This window comes from Bombus huntii, chromosome 2, assembly GCF_024542735.1.
Source record: "Bombus huntii isolate Logan2020A chromosome 2, iyBomHunt1.1, whole genome shotgun sequence".
Classification (NCBI taxonomy): Eukaryota; Metazoa; Arthropoda; class Insecta; order Hymenoptera; family Apidae; genus Bombus; species Bombus huntii.
In genome coordinates, this window is record NC_066239.1 from 602,550 (window position 1) to 622,766 (window position 20,217).

General features: G+C 32.8%; 1 protein-coding gene across 8 annotated transcripts in view; it reads right to left on the reverse strand.

The window, feature by feature from the left end:
- Positions 1-20,217, reverse strand: part of LOC126873472 (TGF-beta receptor type-1-like) — a 79,455-nt gene that overhangs the window by 43,362 nt on the left and 15,876 nt on the right. For 5 of the 8 annotated variants that reach the window (XM_050634379.1, XM_050634359.1, XM_050634351.1 and 2 more), the window contains exon 2: positions 16,089-16,203. In XM_050634379.1, the coding sequence (XP_050490336.1) occupies positions 16,089-16,203 (115 nt within the window). Of the gene's footprint in view, positions 1-8,897; positions 9,056-9,137; positions 9,315-16,088; positions 16,204-20,217 lie in introns of those variants that run through there. The other 3 variants (XM_050634389.1, XM_050634367.1, XM_050634408.1) reach the window with 2 other exon arrangements.

The following is a 20,217-nucleotide window of genomic DNA, read 5'->3' on the forward strand; positions in this document are numbered from 1 at the left end:
CTTATTCTTAACAATTTTGAACAGTTTAGTACGATTTACAAATCGATTTACGATTTACAATTAGCAAATTTAGGGCGTGATTATATCTCCTCCTTTCCTAAACAAATATTAGCATTAAATTCTTCTAAATACGATGGACTGTGAATTAAAGCGGTATCAGTCCACTCACCACTGCCGGTTTTCATAAAACTGTGCTACATTTATTATGACAAAGACTGATTATATTTTTTTAAGTTATGAAAATGTATCGCTGCATTGAATGAAGTTATAACTTGATTAACTATGAAACTAAAGGGATGATAACTCTAAAAGTTGCAGTACGTGACTAAATTGAAATTCTTAAAATCCTGATCTACAAGAATGTGAATTATTTATTTTTTAATTATTTTGTGATATATCAGAAATTGCTAGTATCGTAATAAGTATTGTATTATACTATGTTATATTATATTATATTATTAAATTATTATGTAATAACAAAAAGAAATGTCGAATTTTTAACATTTTCCAAATTATTGCATTTCTTAACGTTCTTCTTCTTTATTTATTATTGATTTATTCGTGTTTCGATGTGAATCTGGGACGAAAAAGTTTGTTATATATGCTTTATTTACCAAATTTCCCAAGGCAAAATATAGGAATATATATACATCGCTAATCGCTAATCACTGTCACCGATGTTGATATTCTCAAGCAATATTAAGCATCATTTACGCAAAATTCAACGAAATTGATTCCATTTATTCAAACAAACAATATAGCTTGAGTAAGAAGGTCAATCCAAGCATATAAAATATTTCTTCCATTCGACTCCGTATGTGAAATATGACACATATCTGTGTGGTTTTTTTATGCTGAATCCATTCTTGAAATGGGATTGAATTTATTTTCCTGAATCGAGCGCCAAAGGATTTGTGCCCGATCGATAATCGATTACGCGCGAAACGTGTCACAATGGTAGTCGAGCTGTATGAGAATACGTCACGCAAAAATTGGAAAAACTAGAAAAGTGAAAGTTAGATAAAAGCGGGAAAAGAGGGTGAAAAAAATGGAAGGAAACAATTTCCGATGATTAGTTGTATTTTTTAGAACAGAAAATTCAAATTACTCTGAATGAATTATAATGGATGATAATTCACAGAAATTAATTAACTGTACATGTACATATATACAATACATATCACTACATACTAACGTTCATTGAGTATTCTGACACATTAGCTAATTTCTAACAACAGTACATGAATATTAGAAAATGTACAATTTAATCAGAAGCTAATAGTTAACAGGAATATTCATAATCTTTTTTTTAGGATCAACAAACAATACATTCTAATTACTTGTTTAAAAATTGATCAACAGTATATTGAAATTTGAAACGTTATTGTTTGAATTAATCACAATATAGATTTAGAAAATCTATTTGTCGAGGATAAATAACTCCCCCAGAATGTTTTATTATCAATTTTATTGAAAAATTGTGCCACAACTTGTTCATATAATAACAAAATTAATTTTATCATATCATGACAATGATACAGAATGCAGTTCTTTATCAATTTATCAATGCACAAGGTACGTTTTCTTATGATTCTAAAATACATTCTGCCAAAAATAAGCAAGTGCCCAAATACTTTTGAACGGCAGTAGATACGTACCTACTGTATATATGTATGTACGCAGCGAAGAAGAACTTTCTCTTTAAGAATTTGCATATTATAACGGTATTATCTGGGTATCTTAAACGTTGCGAAATTTAAACATTGTCGAGGATTAGAGGATTATCATAAAATATAGCAGATATAGGAGTACTACTACAGCCTACGTTAATCAATCGTTTTACGAGGTATTAACAAAAGCCTCTTAACTTGGATAATCTGTTTTTATTTGAAGACCGTTAACGATCTCTCCAATGTCCAATCCAATGGATATCCATACTGGCGAAAAAGAAACCAAGTAACGAACTGAACAAGTAACAGATACTCAGTGGAGAAGCATCCAAGGTCATGAAAGAAACAAACTCATCATAGAACAACGTTATCTGTTCTATGCTCCATATTCTATACTCTATTTAGATGCGTGTAACACGTCGTTCCTATAGCTTTGCGAGCTCTCACCTGTTTTAGTTTTAATAGACAAACTGTGAGTGTATGTACGCGAAAGCGTAACACGAACGGAATCGTAAACCCGAGAAGATTTTACATCACTGTCCAAACATCGAGCTCCTCTCTGTTCTTTTGCCCTTCGAACAGTTTCTTTCAGAAACGGTCTCGCTGTTATTTTCGAGACCCTGAAATTAACCCAGGTAAAAAGTTTGATTCCCAGCCGATCCCATTCGAAGGCTAAGAATATATAATGTACAAGGTGGCTTGGATTCGATATATAACTACAAATATACACAGTTGACAGAAGAAATGTCGAAGATGATACATCGTTAGTCGTTAGTCGTTAAGTTCTGGGCTTTCTAAGAAACTATTATAAAACGGAGGAAGATTGGAAATTTTTAATTATTTTAATTATTAATTGGTATCGTCGAGTCATAGATGATTAAAATAGCTTTAATTAGATTTGGTTTAGGTTATTCTGTAACATTGTTCGTAATACTGTATTTGTTTTACTAATTATAGCCAATCTTATTCAATCCTTGCATCCATCTTAGTTGTTTAAGATTTAACTTTACAGTCTTTCAAACATTTCTAAGATTTTAAAATAAAGTACGATGGCTCACGTAACACGAATCACGTTAAGAAAGATATATCAGATCTCCAGCTGTATAAAGTTCGATCCGCGATAGGGGGAATATGTTCATGTTAAGCTATGAGTACATAACGAGGACGCCTCACGCTATTTGAACTTAAATAGTGGTGCGTTAACAAATGTAAAATATGAAACACGAGAGTCGAGAAAAGGGAGATTTGAGTGGTTCCAGAGAGGAAGAGTGGTATTTATGAGCGGCGAAATTTTAATCGGATGCACATCCCAAACATGTGTGTTCGCAGAGGAAAGTATGTTGGTGAATTGGAAAGGGGCAAAAAGCGGACGCAAAATACGGGATAGATGAAGAGGAAAAAGAAAAAATAGGGAAAGAAATAATGAGAAAGTGAGAGAATAGGAGAAAAGAAACACGGGCACTACGTTTATGATTACGATACTTGCTATGTATATACATACGACTGCAAGAATTGCAGTTAATGATCTCGTTAGGAAATTCGCTATTGAGCTTGTTTCCGCGGTTAACTATAATATAAGAAGAAGAAGATGTGGACGAGCGTCATATTGGTAGTAGATAGGGCTTAGATGGTCATATTCATATGTATTATGTAGAGTTGAATCGAGGTCGAATGGAAAAATATTTCCGTGAAAAACGGTTTTCACGCATATAACATAATACAGTAAATGTCCGGTTAGATGGTGATTTAATGGATATGCACCTTCAACTAGTCGCATTTTTGTTCAGGTAAACAACATTGTATATACATGCATACTATTTTCATTCTTTTCATTTAAGAGCAGATAAATAATAATTACTGTATGTTTCCGGTTTAACCGGTCATTCATTTATCTGGTTAAAGATCCGATTAAAGTGGAGTACTGTAATAAAAACGAGAAGAGAAAAATAACAAAAGAATAAGAAATAATAAAAGGTCCATAGAATTTTTTAATGGGACAGTTTCGTGCGCATTTGCGATTAAAAATTGAATCGATTAAAGATGGAAATTATAATGAATGTTATAAGGAAATAATCTAGTCACGAAATAAAATCGAAAACTGTATTAGCTGGTTTGAAAAGTTCTGCTCGTTTCTTCTCGATTCCGAAATCTCTATTTTTAAATCTCGCGAATACGCTTCCTTCGCTTCCGCTCTGGTGGTATCACGACATTGCAGTGGTAGCAGGCGTCGAAACATCATTTTACAGATTCGTTGATATTTCGATTCTTTTTACAAGTTTTTCTTGAAATTATTTAGTATAATGCAAGGAATATGCTTTTTTCTCATACGCCCTCTCATTGTCAGAACGTTTGCTATTTTCTATATAACATGATGATAATCGAAAACAATATTTGTTAAACAGCTACTGATAAACGTTAGATTGGAGTACATATCAAAGAGCAAATTTTTTTTTTTTCATTTAATATTTCACATTCACACCTTGTTCAATTTGGACATGGTAGAATTTTTTAGCTGTTTGATTATCATGTGGGTGGTTACCCCCAGTGGGGTATCATCTTCGTGTTTGTTAGGTCATACTCTTTATGAGATCTGCTGGGTGCTTCCTTTTTAGTCTTCTTTCCATGTTTGAGGTGCTGATCGTTTCCGCAGCTAGCCGGTTTGGGTATGTTCCTATTCTTTCTTTGTATTTTCCTGCGTATCTGCTAATTTCTTCTTTGACCGTTGGTATTCCCAGGTCTTTCCGAATGTCCTCGTTTCTAACGCACCATGGGGCGTCTACTATTCTTCTAAGCTTTAGCTTGGATTGTCTCTATTTTGCTTATATGGCTCATTGCTGCTGTTCCCCATAGTGGTACTCCGTACGTCCAGATTGATTTTATGATGGTTTTGTATATTTTTAATTTGTTTTCTATGCTTAGTTTGAATTTTCGACTTGTTAACCAATGCATTTGTCTCCTTGCTATCTGTATTTTGTCTATTATTGATTTAATATGCTGTTTTCATGTGAATCGTGTATCTAAGTGGGGTCCTAAGTATTTGACTTGCCTTGTTTGTATTATATCCGTGCCATTCAATATAATGTTTGGTGGTATCTGTTTTCGCAGTGTGAATGTAATGTGGTTGCATTTATCGGGGGTTGCTTTAATTTGTTTAACTTGAAGCCACTTTTCTATTTTTGTGATATGTTCTTGTAGTAATGTGACTGCTGTTGCAGGGTCAGTGTGCCTGACTAGTACAGCTGTGTCATCCGCAAATGTCAGTATTTTGCTATTGGTAGTTGTTGGTATGCTGAACGTGTATAGTGTGTATAATATTCATCCTAAGACGCTTCCTTGCGATACCCCTGCCTTGATGTCTTTAACTTCAGAGTATGTGTCTTTAATTTTTACTACGAAGGTTCTGCTGCTTAAGTAAGATTTTATTAAATGGTACATCTGCTCCGGGAATTGTTTTCTGATTGATTGAAGTAGGCTCTCGTGGTTTATTTTGTCAAATGTTTTCTCGATGTCCATAAAGAGGGCTGTGCAGTATTGTTTGTTTTCTAATGCTAGTATTATTTCATTAGTAAGTCTGTGCATTTGCTCTGTCGTGGAGTGTTTGTTTCTGAATCCAAATTGGTGATCTGGTATTAATTTTTCCTTCTCTATTATTGGTTTTAAGCGGGCGTAAAGTATTTTTTCTAGTATTTTGGAAAACACGGGAAGTAGTGATATTGGTCTATAAGATGCTGTTTGGTGTGGGTCTTTGCCTGGTTTAAGTAACATTATGATCTGTGGCTGGTTTCCATAGTTTAGGAAAGTATTGGATTCTTAGTATTGCATTGAATATTATCGTCATTAGTCGTATCGCTTTTGGAGGAAGGTTTTTCAAGACTTTACCATTGATTAGGTCGACCCCTGGTGCTTTATTGTTTTTTTGTTTTCTCGATTATGTTTCTAACTTTTTGCGCTGTTGTTTTAGGTATGATGTAGTGTTTGTCGGTTGAGGTACTAGTGGTTAACGCATCCTCGTCAGTATGACAATTGTGGTTGCTGTTATTGATATTATGTGGTGTAAATATGTTAGTTAGGTGGCTGGAAAATTCTTCAGCTTGTTCTTCGTTGCTTCTTGCCCATGTGTTATCTGCTTTTCTGATTGCTGGGACTAGTTTTATTGGCTTCTTAATTTTTTTTATGGCTTTCCATAGGGAGTAGTTGTTGTTCTCGTATGCAGATAGTGACTCTATGAATTTTATGAACTCGTTGTTGTTGTGTTCTTTTATTTTGTTTGTTATTTCCTTTGTTTTATTTTCCATTCTTTTATTTTGTTTGTTATTTAGGTGTTTTTCTGTTTTCTTTTGATCTATGTTTTTGCCATTTTGCTTTCGCTTTTCTTTTTTCTCTAATTATCAAAGAGCAAATGTAATAATAGCAGAAAGCTCTGCTTAGAGCAAACTTGCTTCGAATAATTCTGAATTGGATCGTTAGAAAGTTTTAAAGTAAAACTGTAGAAAGACTAACTGGACTCCGATTTCGATGATTTTTTAAGATATTGTAGTAATTGTAATTGATATTTTGAATAACTTTTTCCTACCCATATAAGGGCTGAACTCGTTTAATTTCCGAGATATTCGCGAAGAACTGCTGGTACACAGCGTATTTCTGCCTATAGTTGTACGTTTGTGGCAGCGGATGTGTTAGTGTTGGTTGCCGACCGCTTATCTTCTGTTTATAAGGGAGCGACCTTAAAGGCCCTATGCACAACGTACATATGCGAAGCTACAAGAATTTTAAACGCCTACTATAGTTCAAAAATGAATATCATAAATGTATTTATTGTGTCTTTTCAATACGGCTGCCACGAGACTCTTAATACCAGTGCAATGCTTATCGTAAAATAATATCAACTCCTCATTCATCTACTTTTTTTTATAATTGATTTGTTATTATTTCGCGCGAGTAGTAGGTAGTATTCGATTAAGCGTATGCAATACATAAAAAATTTCGTATTTTTAGTATATAGAAATATTTAATTATCATTAATTTTTGTACTATGCTGTAACATAACAACATAAAATATAGAGCATAAAAGACAAATCTATATCAATATGTGAATATTTTTCTGACTTACTATACAAATACAATGAAATTGTAATAAAGTATACATATATCCATATACATAACTCAAGTAGCCAATTTTATTCAAAGCAGGGATTGCACGACAACAGTTATATAATCGTAACAATAAAGTTCCATCATCGTTACTCTCCCTCCTATCTGTTCTAACGAGCACAACTTCCATTCCGATCTAACCAAACAACAGCACGATAGTGACAGTGAACTGCTTGGAAGAACTTTGTTTTCTTTTGCTTGGGGTCGTATTGAAAAAGTGGCGCAAAGATCGACACAGTTTTCAATCGCAATCACAATTTCTTTTTCTTTCCGGAATCAATCGCATCGGTCGCAAAGTGTGACAAACCCTATGGGTAAACATTTCAATTTCGTCCCAGAATCGATTTATAAAAATCCGGGCATACCAGTTACGCGTGTCTCCTAAGTTCTAATCCTAACCAACACGATGATGAATACACCGATGGATTAGTGTGTTGCTTGCGTTTGCAGCAGAACACGGCTTTTTCGCACGTCTAAATGCACATAATATTATTGTTATGCGCCTCGCAAATCGTCGCACAAATATGTTAATAAAAAAGATGAAGAATAAAACAAATGAAAAAAAATATCACATTAATAGAAAATAAATAGCCAATCGATATTTTTGTAATTCAAGTAATCTTTTTTTATTTATCTTTCAGTAATTTTTTTTCTATTATTTTGTAATTCAATTCTCAGACACAAATTTTATTCAATATTCCTCTATATCTACTAACGGCGCATTTCTAACATGCGTTTACAAAAATTTGCATTGAAACGTTTGTGAGCAGGAATATATTCGGAAAATGGTAACTAACAGCGTATCCAGTGGCCGCGGAAAATATTTACGAATCTTGTTAATGTGAGTTTTCTTCGGCAGAAATGCGAAATGCGCAAACAATCATGAATGATCCAAAATATTACTAGTACTTGATACAAGTAAATAACATTAGTGCATCAAAGAAATTGGATAATACGTAGTTTATCCAAAAAGAATTACAGATTCTATGTTATTCGACAATATATATAGTAGTTTATCTAAAGAAAATTTCAAACATTATCATCGAGCAATAGTTTATCTAAAAAGACTTCCAACTTTATTATTACATATTAATTGATCCAAAAAAAAAAATTGTATACTTCATCAATGAATAAGAATTTAACAAAAAAAAATTACGACCATTATCATTAGATAATAATTTATCCAAATAAATTATATAGCTTATTGATCTATCGATTATCATAGTTTATTCAGAAATAATTGTAAACTTTAACATTGGATGGTATAATAGTATAACACGTTATTTAATTAATAATCGATAATCGGAAGTATTATTCGCGACAGGTGAAAGCTTTATCAGTCGCAAACATTTTTTGTTTGAAAACGTTTATGTTGTAGAATTAACGATTAATTTCATAAATCACGTCGACTAGAAGATTAGGTACTAGCGACAGATCATAAAAAGTATTGTACTTTATGTGATTACGCTATGCCAGATGTTTAATTAATTACGATGGTCTTCTTCTCTTTGAACAGAAAGCATCAATTGTATACGATGCACTATTTGTTTAATAAAATACAAATTCATATCTTGTAAAATTCAGATGTTCTCAAATGAACGAATATGTATATTGACAGAATTCATTGTTTCAAAATGTGGTAATCCGTGAAAAGCGGATTATTGTATACATATATAGCGTACACAAAGCATAGAGAATAAGAGAATAGGTAAGAATAGGTGTATCATAGTTTCGTACGTATTTTAATTCAATTATTAGTTTTTATAAGATAACTGCTGGTATAAATTATTATTCACATCGGGAAAACTTTGACTCGTGAATTTATTTAAATGCAAAATTTTGCGAAAGTCCAATCTTTCTCGTAATATAAAATTTCTATGAAAACTTTTTATAAAGAACAATTGATTTTTGAAAACCTAAACAATCATTTCATTGGCTATTTATTTTCTGTTAACCTAATAATAATAAAACAAGGCATGGAACAAAAAAAGAAACAAAAGATTAGAATGGGGGAAAAAATAGAAAACACGTAGGTGGAACGTTGTCTACGCTGGTCGAGAACAGCGAAAAGAATACCTGAGGATAATTCAGGCGAGTCGGGAGATAGCAACACCGGATATAAATCCTTGTTGCAGTACTCTTTATCGCAGCAGATTCTGGACCGATAGATACCCGGCTTTCTGTTGCAGGACTGCGGTTCTTCCGGTGGGAACCATTGCTTTCGATCGAGGCACCTTTCACAACACCACAATACCACCTTTACTTTCAACAGTTCGTTCTCCATCGCCTACGTATGTATGTATGTGCTATACATACATATGCCATACGTATACCCATGAGCGCGCGATATGCCCGCCTTTTTTTCTTTCTTTCTTTCTTCTTTTCTTTCTTCCTTTCCTCCTCCCCTTCTTATTTACTTTCTTTCTTTCTTTTTTCGCGCGTAATAAAATTCAACTGTTACTTGAAATAACTTATTTCAAAGAATTCGGTAGACTGTCAAAAGAAAATAGTGGATTTCAGTAGCTAGATTAGCATTGAAAGTATAAGTGCAAAGTATTGTGTGATAAGTATGTCCATATACATATAGAAGATTTTCGTAGATATATTGCTTTTTGTTTTTATAAATTAAAATTTAAAAGTAAATAGGAGTTAAAGAATAGATTATTGAAAATAAAAATTTGAGATTAGTGAAGCTATTAATTCGGTAGATAAATTTTTATTTTGTAAAAACTGTAGTATGAAAGACAAGGAAAGATGTAAGGCACTATTTTTGTATGTGTTTCCTTTCAAGCCATTTCATTTTTACCTGAAGCATTTTTCGCTATGAATAGTAACAGTGCCGTAAAGCAAGATATCAATATCAGGTGATATTGTATCTTAGCATATATTGTAGCTTAGATACTAATATAATAAATAATTGTCCCTGATACTTTAGTGATGTTTAAAAAACATATGCTTGCACTAATATCTTGTAACTTTTATATAAATTTTCAAATTCGTTTCAAACTTTACCAATACACTCTTAATAGTCGAGTCTCGTTGCAGGGCTAATTAAATTTCAAAATAATTTATAAAGTATACATTATCACACAGTATTATATATGCATTCATAGAAAGTCACTGTACGTATATATATACTACAATCAAGAAATGTGAAAAAAAGACAATGAACATGCTTGTAAAAGAGAAACCAAGTATGAAACGAAAATTTAATATTTAATACGATTCGCGTATCAACCACTTCATTCTGTAATCGGTCGATAGCAGGAAATTGTCTCGTGCTGCTTTCTCGTTTCGACCAATCAAATAATCTCGGTCGTGCTATTTTCAATACGATCTCCGGCTGAATTATCCGAATTACCCGCCTAGCGCATTAAACATTGAGGTCCCGTCCGTATGTCTGTGACCTCAGGCATCAAGCCGTCACAGATCGTCTTGCACGATTTCATCCGATTTCAAAATTGCGCATCATACTGTATCGTATCGTATCGTATCGTATCGTATCTTATCTTATCTTATCTTATCTTATCTTATCTTATCTTATCTTATCTTATCTTATCTTATCTTATCTTATCTTATCTTATCTTATCTTATCTTATCTTATCTTATCTTATCTTATCTTATCTTATCTTATCTTATCTTATCTTATCTTATCTTATCGTATCGTATCGTATCGTATCGTATCGTATCGTATCGTATCGTATCGTATCGTATCGTATCGTATCGTATCGTATCGTATCGTATCGTATCGTATCGTATCGTATCGTATCGTATCGTATCGTATCGTATCGTATCGTATCGTATCGTATCGTATCGTATCGTATCGTATCGTATCGTATCGTATCGTATCGTATCGTATCGTATCGTATCGTATCGTATCGTATCGTATCGTATCGTATCGTATCGTATCGTATCGTATCGTATCGTATCGTATCGTATCGTATCGTATCGTATCGTATCGTATCGTATCGTATCGTATCGTATCGTATCGTATCGTATCGTATCGTATCGTATCGTATCGTATCGTATCGTATCGTATCGTATCGTATCGTATCGTATCGTATCGTATCGTATCGTATCGTATCGTATCGTATCGTATCGTATCGTATCGTATCGTATCGTATCGTATCGTATCGTATCGTATCGTATCGTATCGTATCGTATCGTATCGTATCGTATCGTATCGTATCGTATCGTATCGTATCGTATCGTATCGTATCGTATCGTATCGTATCGTATCGTATCGTATCGTATCGTATCGTATCGTATCGTATCGTATCGTATCGTATCGTATCGTATCGTATCGTATCGTATCGTATCGTATCGTATCGTATCGTATCGTATCGTATCGTATCGTATCGTATCGTACCGTATCGTATCGTATCGTATCGTATCGTATCGTATCGTATCGTATCGTATAGTATCGTATATATTATACTCTTTGCTACGCTATCCACGTCATGTTGTTAAACGATCATACGAGCTGTAATGTATATCAAATCGATGTAAATTCTCTTTACCAAGTTTATTATTATCAACATAAAGCAAGCATATTATATACGATGGCTCTTTAGTGCTAACACGAGATGTTAATTTCGAGATGGAAATTTTATGTAGAGATACGATTTTAAATCGGCGTCTCCTTTCATTAAAACGCAGAAAAAGAGTAATCTGATCAATAAATAATAAAGAGTAAGAGAAATCTGATCAATATCGGTCCAGCCTACTTTATTCGATTTAGATACGAGAATAGATGCAATAAATGAAAATAACTGCGACTACTTGGCCGAATGTATATTACATATTTCATTCTTTATATTATCTAATACATAATAAGCAATTTACGCCTTACGCCGTTATCAGGTGGTTATCTTCATCGATAATAAACAATGTTTCGCCGTTTACAATTTACAGAGTCAGTGATTTTGTGAGTTGGTTAATAAAGTTTGTACTATTTGCTCCGAGAACCATTGGAATCTACCTTTTTGTAACAAAGATAAAAATGGAATCGATTAACGATCTCTTACCAATGAAGAAATATAACGTTTCAGAAACAGCAACAACCATCTTTGCTTTTTATAAAATATCCGAAATTCCCAACTACGAGTATGGCTGGAGTTAATGCATTTATCAAATATTGAAAAATGACAAAAGTGTATAAGATACAAAATAAGATATAAATATAATAGAAAATGTGCAAAGCAAAACACTTACTGGTTATAATTTTTAACTTGCAGTTTTTTGTTATTATTCTTCTTTGTTTGGTAAGAGTGTGAGATTTACATAAACATCCACGGTCTAATTATTTCATATTCTTATTACATATTACGATATACTATATTAAGGAAGAAGATAGAAATATACGTGATACTTTCTGATCTAACAATTCTCAGAACAATTCTACTGTGAAAGTAGAAAGTCAGAAAAATAACTTGAATAAAAAACGACACAGCTATAGTGGGAGCGCGTTATAATCTTCAAAATGCGTAATTTCGAATTATTCTTAAAGATATCAGTACAGATATCTTTAACAATAGTACATACATATTATATTATTGCTATTCTTGTCAAAAGAGTTAGAAATAATAGTTAACCATAATTTTATCCGGTTATAGAGGATTACATAATATAAATTATAAATAATAAATACCTATTGTTCAGTCTGCTAGAATTTCCCTAAGGCTAAATTCATGGCTACCCCCACGCGTTAATCGAGAACAAAAAAATTAACTGAAAAAAAGTGAGGTGTAGAACATAGATTGCAGATGATAGGTACTATTGGGTGTTTTCATGAGACCTTTCCACTTTCGTTTGATTCGTATTTTCATAGCGACGAGAATCAAAAATCGCGAGAACGGCTACGTTGAAGCGTTACCAACGCGACCACCGGCCGACAACAATAATTCGTTTCCGTCGCGTTGAAACTGCTAAAATAGAGGCTAATCATGCCTTGGCAGGGCTAACTGAAAAAAGCGGTTAAACGTTCCTGGAAACTACAACGAGGGAATCGATCGTAATCGTGACGTAAGAGAACGGGATCGTTGAATTTGCTTTCCCGATGAACATGATCGAACTAACTTGGGAAATCAGAGCTGTCCGAGTACTCAGAATGAGCCAGAATATATACAGGATTCGACCGAATAACATGTAAAAGCAGACGTGTAATTCCTTGTGTAAAAATAAAGCAAAATATAGAACAACATTTTTTCATTCTCGGCTTAGTTTTCGACAAAGTCGAATTTGAAAATTTATTAAGTATACTTGAACATGGTTAATTTCGAAATGAACGGGGCTAGATACATAATCGACAGGAGGCCGTTCTGTGTAAATAAGTCAAAAATGTAGAATAAAATTGTTTCTTTTAAGACTTCATTTTCAAGAAAGTAGAATTTGGACGTGTCTAGTTAAGAATCAGCCTACTACACGCGTATGATAAATTTTCAAATTCTTTTTTTTTCGGAAACACAGTGTCTTGTGAAAAAATCTTATTCTACATTTTCGACTTATTTTCACATATAGAATGATCTCCTGACGATTATTTAGTCCTGTCCATTGCGAAATTAGTCATGTTCAAATATACTCGATAAATTTTCAAACTCGACTTTCTCGAAAACTAAGTCGAAGGTGAAAAAATTGTATTCTATATTGTTTTCTTATTTTTACGTAAGAAATCACGTCGTGCCCGCTTTTACGTGTTATTCGGTCGGACCCCGTATTACTTCGACCCCGTAGCTTCGTGTGTTGAGGAATCGAGTCTTTATAATGGAATTTTCAGCTGTTTTGAAAAATCATTGAATCGAAAGTATTGAAACGGGCAATTAATTATAATCAATGGAATCTGTTTTTTTTTCAAATACGCTCTAATAGTTTGTTATTCGAATAATTGTTGACTTATTACATATTTGGACGCGCTTAAAAAAATATTCTGGATTCGACTACTTTTGATTTAATACGTCGGAAGAAACGAGTTGGAGTTTGACTCTTCGAATTCTTGAATATTTAATGTTTCGAGTAATAATGTTTTTTAATATTAAAATTTTCGATCGAATATTGCATGCTTTTGAGTATTTGGTTTTTTCAATGGAATTCTTTTAGCATCGAAGATTTCAAGTTTGTATATTGGGATTTTTTAACATCGAAATTTTTACTTTCTCGTATCTGCTCGAATCACTTTCAATACTCCAATTTTTCGTTAATTAATCTAGTATTTATTGTACCTACCTACGATTAGATATTTCAAATTCAAAGAAAAAATCAAGCTCGTTACATTAATTTCAATTTGTCAATCGTTTAAGTTAGTCATACACCATAAAGTCGTTTGATTTATGTTTCACGTATATAGTCAGAAATTAAAAGGATTAACGACCATAAGTAGAAATATCAAAAATATCGTAAATGAAGTAACTTTACTTAAAAACAATATTGTATTAAAAAAAAATTTAGTCTACGCCAAAATATACTCAAATATAATTTTAAAAGATTCCATTTTGTAAATTATTACTCTATTACCATAAAACTGAAACTTTTTAAGCTACTTTAAAAATCAAATAATTATTAGCTCTGATAGCAAATCCGGAAACGTTTCACGGCGAATTCGTTATGTCGAATTCGATAAAACGGGCGTGATTTAAACCTGCAATGAAACATCTACATATGTAAGAAAGATAATGGTAATCTTTATCCGACGTATTTATATATTTAATTTGTTTTATTTTACGCGGTGCGTTTCACGAAAGGAACGCATTACCGACGAGCTTCACCGGTACACCGCGCTGGTTGATCGCTCGTTTTATTACTCTGTCCATAATTTATTCCTCAATAACGTCCAATTAACGCTGGAATTAAGTTAAAAAATCACTTTTGCCGGATACTCGAGTTGGGAAAGCACATTGTTCGCCGCGATTATCGCGGACAGATATTGCTTCTATTTATTTCAGATAACGCGATTACGCGAAGCAAATGTTGTTTTACGTCCATAGATGTAGTAAAATTAATTACTGGTCCCTGATATGAACATCGATATCGTTCATCCCCTAATGTCATGATTCGCCATTGTTACGAAATTTATCGCACAGTCTGTTTCAATGTAGAAATTTAACGGTAGTGGTACTACGTTCAATTATTAAACATATAAATGACAATTCAAAACAGTTCATGTAATATTGCGATATTACACGAGATACTCCCCGTAATCTAGAATATTTGAACTTAATGAACTTAGTAAATTAAATAACACAGTGTTTCGAGTAAATGTTCATTGGCGTCAAATGAGGAACTTACTAATGTAAAAGAAATTTCAAAAATATCATTTTCTTCATAAAAAACAAAAATCATTCTGTACTTAGTACTTTTCTGAATAGGACCATATATTTCTCTCGTCATATCTTTATACTACCTTAGAAAACGAATTCATTTCATTCGTTAATGTTAACTAATTTGATTCGTTTTTGACTTGCCACTTACTACTTCATCGTAGATACATAAGTAACATTGATATTCCAAAACTAATGAAAAATATAGATAGAAGACTATGACAAAAAGAATATATGGTACTATTGAAAAGATACGAAATAAACATAGAAAAACAAGATACAAAAAGACACAACTTTTACTCGAAACATTTTATTTGTCAAACTATGAGCTCAAACATCTTGGTAACCAATATGTGAACCACTCTGTATATAAAGGTTATAAGACATTTATTGCAAACATACAATAAGTAGATCTTTCGTGACTTGTACGTACATTTTTGGATTTGTTTAAAATTTTACCAATTGTATAATCATGATAGTCGTATTATGTCGTATGTTATAAAATAATATTTTGTATAACACATAATATACATATTCAGAAAAATTATCTTAAATATTCCTCACAAATGTTGGATCGTAATGTAATTTGTAACTTGTATCGTTGTGTATAGTAGATAACTTTTATATATGTATATTACAACAAATATCTATACGTACGTAAGTCGTTTGAATTGTCATTTACATGTTCCAATTCAATATAAATGTAACATATATTCAATTTTGATAGAAACATATAAATAATTTATTCATGATTGTCAAAATATCGAAGAATTAAAAAATCAAAACGATTTTCGAACGAAATCATCGTTTTCGTAAACCCAATAGAAACAAATGGATCGTTCGAAAGATTAACCTTTGTCGACTGAAAACGACATATCGGCGATTAAAGAGAATTTGATTTTTTTGGTCAGTGAGAAATTACTGTCGTGGCTAAATACACATGCAAATACGTTACCTCCGGGCATATGTGGTCATATCATTCTCCAAGCTGGTGCTCGCGAAACAATAACCATCGGTTTCGCACGTGTGATTGGTGTCCGTACAAATATCGCAATAACACTTCAACAGTCCTGAAAAACGAAAAAAAGAAAGAAATTTTATTGACAATGGTAAACCAGTTGAATGCCACCGAATATCACGCATTCGATGCATATGAAATGTCATTTGTTTGAAGTTTGAATTTGGTGCGCTATTACCACCCTTTAAATTTTGTTTTATCGTGATGGTGAATTATCATCCACTATATTAAATGAGAAGAATCACACATAGGTATGATTCATACTCTTCCTTCTACTATGAATCATACATATTCAATGTCAAGAAAATTTATAACAAAGATATCAAACTTTGTTATTCTGACATTAACGCGTTACACAAATTTATTCTTTTAAATCTCACGCATATCGCGACATATTTCAATGCTTGCAATTTTTTAAATAGATATTAAAAGCGTAACAATTTTTTTTTTGCATGTGTGATACTCAAATATATTCAAATATATTTTACAATATTCTCTGGCAGAAAATATAAGATTCAAAGATATTTACGCAACTATTTAAATTTAAATGAACTCGAATTTAAATTCCTCGTAATAAGTTGGGCAAGCTAAAAAAAACGTCGCTTCGAGTGCAACTCGATTTACTAAGAAAAACGATGGAAGCATTATCTCCTCGGTAATTTATCACGTGCTTGATGACTGATGACGCACGTCATTTCGATCGTACCATGTACCTTCTTTTTTCACTCGAACCTGTCTAGCTGTATGTCGAAATATGTACATACATATTGTAGTAACAAATATCAAGACAAGTTCACCATCACTGGGATTTCAAGGTTTCCTTTCCCAAAATTTTATGTATACTTTATGATTAGCATTTAATACATGACATACGATAGTCCAATCGCAAAATATTTGATTTCTCTTTGATTAGATACTATCAAAATGGCAGTTGATAGTACGTTATTTTTTCGATATTTGAAACTTTTTCTGATATTTTTCTATATAAGATACAATATACTAAAATTTAAGATTAATTATCAGAGTAAATACAATTGCGTACACGCAGCATGGAGCATGAAACACAGGGTATGTAATATGTACACACGAGTATGAATGTTAATACAATGTGTATGATCTTAATAGAATTCAAACAAATTCAAGAAATTTGGAAAAACTTTACTTAATAAGTAATTATTTACTTTACTTAATAAGTAAGTAAATATGCAATTGTAATTAATTATTCAAAGCTTTTACTATGCCAAAGGATTACTTTTTCTATAAATCGCACAAAATGAAAAAAAGGTTTTACGATTAAAAATCGTAATTGATTGGAATTTTTTAATTGGAATTTAATGTTGTATTAACTATAAGGTTACTAGCGATATTATAGCAGAATATATTATGTGGCAAACAAATATTAACATTATAGTAATATTCGTTCTTTAATTTAAAGTTTTTATTATATAATTTAGTATTCGTTTATGAAGAATTTCAATTTTTATCAACTGAATCATATAATAATTTCTAATACATTAACAGAGATAAAAATGAACGAAATTCCCCATTTCGTATCATATCCGTCATACCCTAATCTAAGCTACGAGAATAAAAAGAGGAGTCAAAACGACGCAATCGAGAAATTTAGTCGATTCGCGGAAATATATAATCACGTGTACAATATCTTTCCGTGGATCAACAGAACACATGATTTCGGAGAGGTGGTACGACCTGACGAAACAAGTTTAATTCAAGTCATTAGTGCACGCCCACAGCGAATGGTCTCGCGAACCGAGACCACCTCTTTGGCCGCAGCGGACACAGATCGTAGAGTCCCACGAAACTCGAGGAAATATATACCACCTGTATGGGATTCACAACATGCCGAGCCCCATACAGCGTTTTTTGCGCGCCCACGAGATCCGTTATGGACTATGGACCCTTCCTATGGCCAGAGCGTTTCGTATGGAACCACCTCTGTAAATTCAAACCTCGTGCGGATCTGTTTTAGTATAGTATGGTCTAGCGAAGAATTTTTAATCCTCTCATCGAAGGACCACGAAAGGTATTTTAGAAAGAGCGAGAGAGAGAGAGAGAGAAAAGAGAGTCCCAACTCGTTTCTTTGAAGATGTGGGAAAAATGTGGTAATATACGTGGTGCGGGTGAAGTCAGGCAGATACTGGGGTTCAAAATTTTATTTCACTGCTCTTTATTGTTTGCACCTATTTACGGCAGTAATTGCATTTATCTTATATATGCCTGACATACATTACAATTAAAAATAAGGTTTGGCTTCATTACATTAATCTGATTAAACGGTAAGCGCTATGGAGTATTTTATTATAGATATCTTGTTATCCAGAATTATGAATATAAACGAATATTTATTCGAAAAAGACCACAGTTGTCAGAGTTTCTTTTACGAAGAAACTCAATTATCTAACCCAAATATCAAAGAAAGAAAATTTGTCATTTACTGGTATATATAGTTGTACAATATATATACTCCCGAATAGATGAGCTACTACAAAAATAAATTGTATTTTTTTCCTCTCTCCCTGTCTTTACAAATTGAAACGAGAGACGTATAAACACATCACGTCACAAGCACATGTATAATATAATCATATCCACACATGAACCTAGCGCCAAGGTAAAAGTATCACAAATATTTTTATTGATACCTCGAAAACTAAAGAGGACGTCACAGCAGTTATATGTATAGGAAGACGTTGCTCAAAATGTTAATCTTCTTTTATACATGATTTACATAGTAACTAATCTGAAAAATATCTTTGTTTCTCCGATCCAAGTTTCATCTTCACTAGTTACCGTAGATCAAAGTGTTAGAAAAATCGGAAGCTTTTTTCGCAGTTTCTTTTACAAATTAATCTCACTAGCAAACGCGTGTACCGTCCGAAAGGACAAGAATACGATACTTTATTCTCGATTCGACTACTTTCATTTTCGAGAAAATTGATAATATGTCGTCTGGAGGCAGCGTCGATGCAAAAGTAAAGCAGTCAGCCTTGTACTTATGCTAGCTCAAACTTTTGTTCTGGGTTGTTGTCAGGTCTACGTGTTCCCTTTGTTGTATTATTTTTGTTACAATGTAGAGAAATATCCATTCTATTATAAATACAGCTTTTCATATTATTTCTTAAATTAGATATAATAGCGAAATAATACTTTGGAACAATGTTTAGAGCAAGTTGAACAATCCAGGACAACTTTCAATTTACATGTTCAAAAAATTCCAAAAAGTGGGCCAGATCAAAAATTCACTCTTTCGGGATGATTTCTGAAACTTTTCGAGATAAATCATTATTTATTTGGAACAAAATAATAAATGTACTTTTAAATTATTGTAGGATGTATAAGATATATTTGTAATGAACATCTTTGATCTACTCTTATCCTCTGATATTATCAGGCAACTATATAGAGTTGATGGATATTGATAAGCCAGCTGTTATAGATGGAGAATATCTTGTCTCCTGCTGCACTTTTCAAATTCCTTGAAGCGCACTCAGGAAACAGAAACGCCTTTCTCTTAAACATTTATCTAAATCTAAACAATGAAGGAACAACGGCAGCGGTTGTACTTTATAGATAAAACGCAAAGCGTGTACGATACATGCGGGGGTGTCGTTCCCAGAACTCTTGAGGCGTTGTGGTTTCCATATGTATACGATAAATCCTCCAACCCCTGCCACGAAAATTTGGAGATTTTTCATGGTATATAAGGAGCTGAATAAATCACGCTCCTCGGACAGAACAGAGAGGACGTCATGAAAAGTATCGTCGTGCTACTTCGCGTCACGTTTTTAACAGTCAATATAGTCGTATAGTGAGATCGGGCTAAAATTCCCTTCCAGTCAATCGTCGGATTTCCTCGTCAGAATTTACGAATCAGTTTAAATTGAGTTTGATATCGCTTTGAAACTGCTCTTAATTTTAAATCTTAAGACATTGCCAATGCGTCAAAACCGTGCGACTAAACTTTAAGGTAATACACATTATGCTTGTTTATCCGCGACACATACATACTTATAACAATGTTTTATTTGCAATAAATACAGTTGTG